Genomic DNA, 11,694 nt, shown 5'->3' with positions numbered 1-11,694 from the left:
TCACGAGATGGTCACATATCGTTTTAGTCATCATGCGTTCCACATCTTGGATGGACATGAAGAACCGATCACGGTAAGCATTGGTATTAGGATTGTTACGGATTCAAATATTGGGGGTGGATACAAGAGGAAAAACCACAATAACCACACTGGTCCGGCCGGGTTGAGTCAAACGATGATTTTAATGATCACAGATGGACACCGTACGCAGACAGCATCAGATCTCAAAATGGTGGAGCATTGATCAAACTCTAGCCTCTGGTGCCCCCACCTTATCATAAAAGCCTAAACATTCACATGCTTTCTCTCACACGGCGCCTAAGCTACAACCTTGGCTCCCTGTTTATCTGCTCCTGCTGAGATGGAGCAGAAAACTCCAGCATGCTCTGTTCTCTTCTAATCAGACAAATAAGGCGATGCCTTTCTGCGAACAGTATTTCTTATAACTCAGCAGTATAATGCATCATAAAACAATATCATTCATTCACAATAAATCAGCAGTCTAATGTAATGCAAATCAGTTTAACAAATGCAATAGTTACCACCTTCTTTTAATCCAGGAGAATAATGCAAACTAAAACTACATAATAATTCACAATCTTTAATTAGGGGTCTAACATGGCATAAAATAATATTATAATCCCACAGGATGCAGCGTTTGAGACAGATGATCAATGACCAAGCCCCACAAACCCAGATCTCTTGGTTCTTCAACCTGCTGAAGGAGTGCAGGTGCCCCTTGATAAATGTCAAAGTCCAGCACAATACCATCTGCTGTTGTGCAAACAAAGTTTTTTATGCCAACTGGGTTTGGCTTCATTGGCAGACCTTGTCAACACGGACAAGCTCCTGTGAATTTAATCATCTGCCCATCAATAGAAACGCATTCTGGGTGAGCCTGAGATTTGCAGCCTTTCAGAATGCGGTTCAGAAAAGGCCTCAGAATTGATCACACTCTCTCTGATCCTCTGGAACATCATCATCAACGAGCACTTTGAGTGGTTGCCTCAGTCTGAAGAATCTGTCACGTGAACTTTTCAGTGATGGCAAGGAATCTCAAGGCTTTGGACCTGATTGCAGGATACATCAAAATACAGGCACCAAAAATGATAAATTTCATCAGTTGAAGTGTTGCGTGGGTTCCCACTTCTTGATGTAGCATTAGAGCAATCTGCAATCATTTTTATCAAATCTTTATCAATATACTGCTCTATGTAGTCCAGTAGGGTCCAGCCCTCTCTGTCCTGCACAGTTTCTTCCTCCTGCTTAAACTGGGCTTGATTTGGTGTTAGCGGAAAAGCCTTCCATCACATCCCACACCCTTTCTTGGACTGTTCTTGATGGCTTGGTCCTGGGGTTGTCTCTTCAGGGACATTGTCTGAGACATCAGCCTCATCCTGTTGTGTTCAAGAGTGATGATCTGGCAATTTCACAATCTGAACAATATCCTTCATATTAATCACGGAGACGTTTACGTCCCCTGATAAGCTGAGAGGGCAGTGGAATGGGGTCCTCACACCCACTACTGTCCTCCTCACTGCTGATTAGCTCATGTCATGGACAGGGCGGATCTAGAGAAATCTTCTTAGGGTGGCATGAGGGGGACAAAGAAATCAAATGGGGTGGCAAAACCAAAGCCTTTTTTTCCCAAACACATGGTTACATATGGTTAAAATGATTCAAATGCAGTAAGTATACAGTATACAGTATAAGTATTTCATATGAATATAGTCTATAACTTGATTATTGTCTGTAGCCCACATAATTAAACACTTTTGTTACATAAAACATGTGAGTTTTGATATGTACTGTATAGCCTGCATAATAAATAAATATGTAGCCAAATAAGTATAAAATCCAGAAAGCTACACAACATGGGGCGCTTCATTTTCAAACACATTTCACTGTTTTTTGTTAGAAAATCATCAGATTGTTAAATACTTAAATTACACAAAATGTCAGAAATCTGCACTGTCATGAACAAACATTTAAACCTCATTTTTCATGATTTGTTGGATTAACCCTCTGAGGTCCAAAATATAACTCCTCATTTTTGGTATCAACCTCACGTGTCTGAATTTAGTTGTTTTTTCACTAATATTCTGTATTAATGTTACTGATCTGATATCACACAAAAACTTAAAATTCTAGTAGTAGTTTTTTACTGTAAAAAACACAGACATGTTGAGTAAATTATTTTTATAACTTCAAATGCAAATATAAATTGTATAAACTTATGCACACATTTTGTAAACATATACAACTGTTTATCTAAAAATGCAGCCAATACACCTGCCGTTTTTTTTCATTATGTACACTCCACACTAAAAGTCACAAATCTCCCACATCTCAAAACTTGCTCGCTCTGTCTCGCTGCTGTCACTCCCAAAACTTTCCCCTCTTTCTAAACAACCAAATCCCACGTGTTGACTTTTTTAAAACCAAAAATTGTTACACATATATATATGTATATGTATATATATGTATATATATATATATACATATATATATATACTTCTCTCTCAGCTCTCAGCGAAGGCGGTCGCACTTCTCCTCTCCTCCTCACCCTTATCTTCCCTGCTTGCTTCTATGTCCTCGTCTTGTCTTGCGTGCATTACTTTTCCCTGGAACAGTCTCTCACTGTCGTTCTCTAAAACCTAAAAGACAATTATGGATTTGATCAACTGGTCTCTGAGTGCTATTGACACCCTTTTCTCAACGAGAAGTCGGGGCTCGGGAGAGCCTGAGTGCCCTGGAGGGACTTTCCCTGCCGGTTACACGATGGACGGGTGGCAGAACTGGAGGACCGTGTGCCTGGCGGGACTGTCGATCGAGGACGCTGAAGATATCTACCTATTCGGAACCATGATAACAGGGTTCATGCTGATCGGCGTTGGCCTAGCCCTGCTTTATCAGAGAAATAAGAGAGCGGAACCGGCTGTTCAAACCCCCACATGGCTGCCCGCTGGATTCGAAGCGCCGGGACGAGGTGCGACCTCTCACAACGAACGTAATATGGTCAACACCTTGGAGACGCTTACAGCTGCTGTGAAGGCTCAAAACAACACCATTGAGCGTATGAGGGGAAACATCAGAGAGAGGCCTGCTCAAAATGAGACCCTTGAGCGACAGCTGGAAAACATCGCGGAACGGATCACTGCAGTTGTGAAGTCTCAGAATCAAAAGACTGACAACACCTTGGAACTGAAGTTTGATACCATCATGGGGAGGCTCGCGGCTCTCCAACGCGAAGTTGAGGGACCAGTCTCAGAGTGCTAGAATTCGAGCTGCTCACAAAGGAGAAATCAACAATATTCAACATTCGGACACCACGGCTCCAGCTGCAGGCCCAAGGCTGGAGCCCACCAAAACAACTCCCTGATAACGACTGTGTGATGACTATTCTTCCCGTCCCATGAAGGCCACCTGGGTTGGCTGGCAGACTGTTTACTTAGCCTGATAGTGCGAAGGACACTGTCTCCGCTGAACTCTGGACACACACACACACACACTTACACTGACAAGCACTCACTCATCCCCCTCCCTTTCCAACGCCTTCGATGCTTGTGCCCTACCGGGGAAGATAGCAGTCAACTGGACCAGCGCAGATGCTGCAGGACCGGATGCGCTGTCTACGCCGGCTCTCTCTTACCCTTTACCCGCCCCTGTTGCTTGTCTCGTGTTTCTATGGTGTATTGATAGTCATGTGCTTTTGTGCTGAGGTGTTTTTTCTGTTATCAAACTGTTCTCCCACCAGGAACTCAGTCTGAGTGGAGTTTTTTTTCTCCTCCTCTTACCTCATGTAGTGTATTTTCGTTGTTTTTTCCTATCAGCCTACCTTTCTGACATGCTGTTTAGGGACTAGTGATGAATGGTGCAGCAAATGTTGAATCTGATGTTTTAATAAACAGAGCAGTAAAATAAACATTGTAGTTCCAGTAAATTATTTGCTTAAAGTGCTGTTGTTTATTTGTAAGGTGATATCAGCACATTAGGGTCTGACAATTTAATCTGGGCTCACTTGAACACTAAAGGTTACCATCACGCAGCCTGATAAGATAAGATTGTCATGAATCGCTGTGCGGCAGGCAGGAGTGGGACCCAAAATGCAGGACTCACAGACTCGGGGAGGTGAACTCAAAACACAGCTTTATTTGCTGGTAGAACAAACATACAAACTAGACTAAACTGGGAAACCATAAACTAAGAACTCACAGGGAGACACAGGGAGATCCACACACAGCATGAGGGACGACGTCACGCCGAACAGAGGGAGACGCAGACAGAAATACACAGAGGGTTAACGAGGAAAGTGGGAACACACGGGGAACACAGGTGACACTGATAATCATAACGAGACAGGGCGGGGTGAACTGAACATGACATGTACGGGCGTGAGAGTCACAAAGTAAACAGGAAGTGCACAGAGGTTCAGACAGGAGGAGAGAGAGCACGGGGAAAACACAGACATAACGGGCTGGGGAAACATGAAACAACCACAAAGGGAGACGAGGGCTCATAAATACACAGAGGGGCACACAGGGGGTAAAAGCCATGAAGGGAAAACACTTAGGGAACAACACAACAGGGCAACTCAGAAAACATGGCCTAAATAAGGCAGGACCAGACGAGGCAGGACCAGACGAGGCAGGACCAGACGGTGGCGATGCGGGGGCCGGACCAGGCGAAGCACAGGCCGAGGCTGGACCAGACGAGGACGAAGACTCGGAGGCCGGACCAGACGAGGACGAAGACTCGGAGGCCGGACCAGACGAGGTTGCAGAGGCTGAGGCTGGACCAGGCGGAGCTGCAGAGGCTGAGGCTGGACCAGGGGGAGCACAGGCTGAAGCCGAAGCTGGGCCAGGCGGAGCAGAAGCCAAAGCTGGACCAGAAGCAGAGGCTGAGACCGGACCAGGCGTAGCAGAAGCAGAGGCTGAGACCCGACCAGGCGTAGCAGAAGCACAGGCAGAGGCTGGCCCAGGCGTAGCAGAAGCACAGGCAGAGGCTGGCCCAGGCGTAGCAGAAGCACAGGCAGAGGCTGGACCAGGCGTAGCAGAAGCACAGGCGGATGCAGCCGGACCAGGCGACGACGAGGCAGTCGCAGGTGGCGGCTGGACAGGCTCCTCGGGCCCTCCAGCTGATGCGGCGTGAGGCTGAACGGGCCCCTCGGACCCTCCAGCGGAGACAGGAGGCTGAACGGGCCCCTCGGACCCTCCAGCGGACGAGGCGTGAGGCTGGACGGGCCCCTCGGACCCTCCAGCGGAGACGGGTGGCTGAACGGGCCCCTCGGACCCTCCAGCGGAGACGGGCGGCTGAACGGGCCCCTCGGACCCTCCAGCGGAGACGGGCGGCTGAACGGGCCCCTCGGACCCTCCAGCGGAGACAGGTGGCTGAACGGGCCCCTCGGACCCTCCAGCGGAGACGGGCGGCTGAACGGGCCCCTCGGACCCTCCAGCGGAGACGGGCGGCTGAACGGGCCCCTCGGACCCTCCAGCGGAGACGAGGAGGTGCTGGCTGGGCTCACTGGAACCCCCAGCGGACGAGGTAGATGGTGACACGGGAGCCGCGGAGTGCTGGATGAGCTCATCCGAGCTTCCAGCAGGAGCCGATGTAGAGCCAGAGAGAATTGGGACCCCGGGCTCAACGTTAAGCTGGCTAGAAAACTGCACTGCTACGGGGAACTGGGCCAAAGGTTCAGGTGCGAGCTGAGCTGCTGGACACACGGGGACCTGAGCTGCTAACGGTGGAGAAGTAAACGACTGCACAGGGGACTGAACTGATGTCTGTAGTAACGGTGGTGGTGAGAGTGGAGTAGGTGGTGGAGTTAATGACTTCACAGGGGAATGAACTAGAGGTAGTGACGGTTGTGGTGCTGGTGGTTGAGTGGGTGACTGTGCTAAAGGAGGCTGCACTGGGGACACTGGAGACTGCACTGGGGACACTGGAGACTGCACTGGGGACACTGGAGACTGCACTGGGGAAAGCAGAGCTGCAGGAGACTGCGCTAGAGACTGCAGTGATGGTTGTAGTGGAGGTGTGACGGGTGGAGGAGTGGCTGAAGTGGCTGCGGGTCGGGCGGCTAATGGCTCGGCTACAGAGTGCCTTAATGGCAGGGCTATGGGTTGAATGACTGACTGAGTAGCAGCCTGAATGGCTGGGTGTAGTGATGGTGGTGGTGGAAGGGAAACAGGTGGTAGTGTGGATGACGGAACTAAGGGCGACTGAGTGGCAGACCGAACTGATGACTGAAGCGATGGTAGAGGTGAAAATGGAGCGTGTGGTGGAGTTAATGGCTGTGCTAGCGGGGACACAGGAGACGCAGCTTGTAGCTGGGCAGCTAAGAGAGCTTCAGGAGGCTGGGCAGCTGATAAACTGTTCACATTACCGTCCGTAGCACAAAACACAGCCCCTGAACGAATAGTTCCACGGTTCGACACAAAAAAAGAGTCCTTACTCACCACAGCCGGCGATGTACAAGTCTGAATGTCCGGCTGTGGGGTGGCGCGCTGGCGGCGTGGTCGTCGTTTCTTTTTAGATGATGGCTCTGACGGGCCGAGCGGCTCCACATCCGGCCCTTCAGGCAGGTGGGCAGTAGCAGCTGGGGGATGAAGGTGGAGCTCATTTTGGATTAAATCCTGTTCGAGTGGGTGGAGCGCACTGAGTAGCCAGGGAAGACCAGAGATTAAACGCTGTAGTTTGGTTTCCACAGCACAGCGAAATTCCTTCCCCTCATGTTCGAGCCACAGATACAGGAGTCTTTCCACGGAGTAGATTATGTCCAAACGCAGTTCTTCTGGTGGGTTGAGTGCTGCTGGGTCCATATCTGGTGACGTCGTACTGTCATGAATCGCTGTGCGGCAGGCAGGAGTGGGACCCAAAATGCAGGACTCACAGACTCGGGGAGGTGAACTCAAAACACAGCTTTATTTGCTGGTAGAACAAACATACAAACTAGACTAAACTGGGAAACCATAAACTAAGAACTCACAGGGAGACACAGGGAGATCCACACACAGCATGAGGGACGACGTCACGCTGAACAGAGGGAGACGCAGACAGAAATACACAGAGGGTTAACGAGGAAAGTGGGAACACACGGGGAACACAGGTGACACTGATAATCATAACGAGACAGGGCGGGGTGAACTGAACATGACATGTACGGGCGTGAGAGTCACAAAGTAAACAGGAAGTGCACAGAGGTTCAGACAGGAGGAGAGAGAGCACGGGGAAAACACAGACATAACGGGCTGGGGAAACATGAAACAACCACAAAGGGAGACGAGGGCTCATAAATACACAGGGCACACGGGGGGGGGGGGGAGAGAGAGCACGGGGAGAACTTGGACATAATGGGCAGGGGAAACATGGAATAAAACATAAGGAGAGACGAGGGCTCACAGATACACAGAGGGGCACACAGGGGGGAGAGAGAGCACGGGGAGAACTTAGACATAAAGGGCAGGGGAAACATGGAATAAAACATAAGGAGAGACGAGGGCTCATAAATACATAGAGGGGCACACAGGGGGTAAAAGCCATGAAGGGAAAACACTTAGGGAACAACACAACAGGGCAACTCAGAAAACATGGCCTAAATAAGGAACGAAATACAAACATACAAGAAAACTAAGAACACTGGGCCAACATGGCCCAGGACCATGACAAAGATAAGATAAGATAACCTTTATTAGTCCCACACGTGGGAAATTTGTTTTGTCACAGCAGGAAGTGGACAGTGCAAAAGTTATGAGGCAAAAATTAGAATACAATAAGAATAAATACAGTACACAACTGTACAGAATAGAATAAAATAATATACTATATACAGTAGAATAAAATAAAATAAATATACAATAAGATAAAAATAGAATACAAATACAAATACTATATACAACTGATAAAGGAAACATGGAAATCACATTAGCTTGTCTCCATATCAAAGTGAAATTAATGTCACTGAACAGATATTTAAGGTGAATTACAAATTTAACTGGTTAGTTCAGCTGCAGTTTAAGGAGAATAAAAATGACTCAGCAGCAGATTAGAATCAAGTACAAAAACATTTACAAATGTTTCTAACTCACCAAATTTCTATGTTTATTTGTAAGTAAAAGGTGGTTTTGAAATGCAAATCACTGCATTTTGGTTTTAGTTACACTTGTATAAATATATCTTGTCATACCTGGGTTGCAGGTGCCATGATGGTCTTAATGTTTCTCCCTTGCACTCCACCCTTCTTGGCATATATCTTCATAAAGTTTGCCGAATAACTATCCAGCTGGGAGAAGAACTTAGACTGCAAATGGATTGTTGTAATCCTCTTGAATTCTGCACTCACCTGCAAAAGGCAGAATAATAATCCAACAGACAAAACTAATAATAAGAATACATTTATAACTGAGATTTACACAGCACCTTTAAAAAAACCCAGGATACTTAACAAAGGCAAATACAACCACAAATAATTAACAGAGGATTGTGTTGTCATTATTCAGTCCACTTAAAAGTGAGTCAAGTCTGTTCAATACATGTGAATGCATAATCCATTAATTTCTTGTATATTAGGTTCCTGCATTCATATTTGTAGCTGAGCTAACACAGGCTGCTTTAGCTGATCTTCAGTAAATCCCATGTGGTTACAAGTTACTTTTATATAATAATCCAATGGAAGCAAAATATTGCTGTTGTTTTAAACCCATTCAATTACCTCACACACATGGAAGAGAGCTGGCCACCTCATTTTGAAATCAGCAATCATCGGTGCTTCACGTACTACCTCTTGCCTTCTGAGAGCAAAGGTCTTCTCCATCATTGCAGCCACCCTGTGGTCATTGTTTTTTTTCTTAACTTCTGACAGGAGGTCCACTCTGATTTCTTCCAGTGTCTCTGCAGTTTCACCAGCTGGATAAGTGGGGCAGTAATTCACTTCAGCTTTTTTTGGCTTCTTCACGCCATACGCAGGAGTACATTTGCCATCAGGTTTATGTTTTAAGGAATTCACAGTAACTTCAGGGCAACCAAGCCGTCTAAGCTTAGTTCGGTAGTTAGCAAGTTTATACTTCAAGCTTGTTTTCCATCCGCCATATCCAGTGACTGAACCAGGCTCTTTCAAACATGGATGGGTTGTTACAAGAGCTTCTGCGACCTCATCAAACTCCCTGTCAGAGAGGTAGACCTTGTACTGAACAATTGTTTCAGCTAAACCATCAAGAATGGCAGACTTAATTTTATGATCAGGATTCAACAAAGCTCCAGTTTCTTTGAAAGTAGCATTGGCCCTGTCCAGCTGTAGTTGAGTACCATAAGAGAACCGGGGAATGGGGAAGACATCGGGCCATGCAGTTGCTCTTGAGGACGTAGATTCAGGAGAAGACAATATATCTGTATCAAATGAGTTCCCAGGAGATGAAATGGATGAGGAGTCATCTAGAGTGCGGGAAGTGGCAGCAGGTGAGTAAAGAGGGATCAGTGGCTCACCAGGCTCGACAGGTGCAACTGAGCTAAAGATGATCTTGATGGTACTTTTGTCCTGGATGTCCGACATTGACTCCAAGTTGGTGAATTCATTCCCAAATTCTGCATCCATGAACTGAAGTCTGAAGTCCCCATTAACTCCACACTGTCCCTTTATCTGCTGAACTAGCTCACTGACAGACTCTGGCATCCCATTTGGAAGGATCAATCTCCGGGAATCATTTTCGGAGAAAATGATTCTGAGTTTCACCATTGCAGCCATTTCACAACAGCCTAAAAGAGGAAATTAAGACAACGTTAACCGTTTCAACAAGGGTAAATCTGATTTCAACAAAGCACTTCGATAAAGGTGTGGCAGGCTATGTCCATTAAAACTGATATAAATAAAATAATGCCACATTAATTGTCAATACATTTTAGATTTATTAGACTGCCTGTCATAAAAATGAGTTAATTCCTGTAATTGGGACTCTTTCCTTTTCAGTGAGTTCAACATTTTACCATGTTGAACAGGGATGAAGAATTTCAAAATGAATTATTCACATTTTTATAATCAAATTTAAACTGGAATTCTCTCAGGAGTAAAATTAATAAAGCATAACATTCTCTTCAGAAATTAAAATAAATAATTGTAACTTGGCATCTTAATAATAATTTGCTTTACCATTTATTTCTAGTTCTAGTTCTGTAAGATAATATATTGAAAATTAAATGCATAACAACATTAATTGTACTATAGCAATAAAAATATTTAGATTATAGAGCTTATACAGATTATACAGCTATGGCCTACACCGAATATTGGCTGATGATTTAATAACTATGTTAAGCACTGTGTGTGTGTGTGAGTGTGTGTGTGAGAGAGAGAGAGAGAGAGGGAGAGAGAGAGTGAGAGAGAGAGAGAGAGACAGAGAGAGACACACACACACACAAAGACAGAGAGAAAGAGAAGATATTATGACAAACTAATAGTGACTAAAATGATATATACATTATTATACATGCAAAAGATAACAAACCTTATATTACATGTATGTGTCTTTTTAATGTCACCAGTCTTAGAGGCCCAACAAAGTAGTCTGCCAAAGGGTATTCATCGGCAAGTTCACCAAGTTCAATCAACACAGTCTCTCTGCTTGGACATGCAGTCAGCTCAAAGGCTCTGAAATGTTCCCTGTACCAGCCAGAAAGCCTCCTCACTATGAAACACAAGCTCTCCTGAACAATACAAATCTGAACAATCTCTCCAAAATCAGGCAGTCCGCCTGTACACCCATGAGCAACTATCATCCCATTTCTAAAAGTTACACCTTTGCTTGACACACACTTTGCAAGGTGGACTTCAGATGTACCAGGGAATTTCTGTGCAATAGTCTGAGCCATTTCTTCTTTCAAAACATCAACAGGAACTGTTGAGACATTTGTGACCTGTAGAGGATTTTTTTCAATACTAGATGACCTCAAGTGATATGAAATCATGAGCTGATGCTTAGTGGCTAGCGAAAGGGGCACATTTTTAAAGCAATTGGTGTGGCGCACAACCTGCTTAAAATAACTGTGCTTGGCTTCAAAACGCATTGTCCAGAATCCTACAAGAGGCCCAAACATCCTTATCAGATGAGGATAGTGCTCTAAGTAATGATGTTTTGGGAGCAGATGCACACCAGGGAAGAGTTCTTGGTGCTTTTGTCTGTGCTCTGAAATTTTTGCCTGAAGATAAGCAATGGACTCATCTGTGTGTGTTGGAGCAACCACAAGCTCAACAGTGTCTTTCAAGTCCATCAGTATTTGCCATGCCATTTCACCCTCTGGAACCAGATGCCCAATTATGAATGGGAGCAGTCTTAACAGAGCCCAATTTTCATGGGCATTCCCACCTATTGTTGGCTTAGTTGAAAATGTGTGTGGGATCACATGTGGCCTATTTGTCTTGTCAGCCCATTTGTACGGAAAATGCAGGATGGATTTGTTGAGGGTTTCAAGATTAAAATATTTATTGGATATCAGCGATGCCAAACAGCGTCCAAGCTCCACCGGCACTATGCCCTCAAAAAGATCATGCATAATATCTGGAGGATAACCTGTGTGAACATTGAAGTGGGCAATATTTTCACTGATAACACAAGGCCTTTTCACTCCAAAACAGCTCGTACCAGTCTCATGAGCTAATTTTACATGAGAGTCATGGAGTTCTTTAGTCCTGAGTGTAAATGCACC

The 11,694-nt window shown here is 45.6% G+C and overlaps 1 protein-coding gene across 1 annotated transcript; it reads right to left on the bottom strand.

Annotated features, from left to right (window-relative positions):
• Positions 1-4,594: 4,594 nt before the first annotated feature.
• On the bottom strand, positions 4,595-6,821 carry LOC146688506 (uncharacterized). The gene is made up of 2 exons (XM_085440436.1): positions 5,142-6,821; positions 4,595-4,738 (listed from the first exon to the last, which is right to left on the bottom strand). The coding sequence occupies exons 1-2, from the start codon at positions 6,819-6,821 to the stop codon at positions 4,595-4,597; spliced, it is 1,824 nt and encodes a 607-aa protein (XP_085296562.1).
• Positions 6,822-11,694: the final 4,873 nt, after the last annotated feature.

The sequence above is a fragment of the Copadichromis virginalis genome, linkage group LG18 (assembly GCF_057382275.1).
Source record: "Copadichromis virginalis isolate Kocher_CV1m ecotype Utaka linkage group LG18, C_Virginalis_male_GT1.1, whole genome shotgun sequence".
Classification (NCBI taxonomy): Eukaryota; Metazoa; Chordata; class Actinopteri; order Cichliformes; family Cichlidae; genus Copadichromis; species Copadichromis virginalis.
Note: the sequence above shows the minus strand (reverse complement) of the source record. Positions and strands in the feature narration are given on the sequence as shown.

Bases quoted from the DNA above. Each gene is read 5' to 3' on its own strand.
- LOC146688506 (XM_085440436.1), bottom strand. From the start codon at position 6,821: ATGGACCCAGCAGCACTCAACCCACCAGAAGAACTGCGTTTGGACATA. The intron at 4,739-5,141 runs TCAGCTGGAGGG...CGTCCTCGTCTG, and splicing joins CCGTTCAGCCTCACGCCGCA to GTCCGGCCTCCGAGTCTTCG.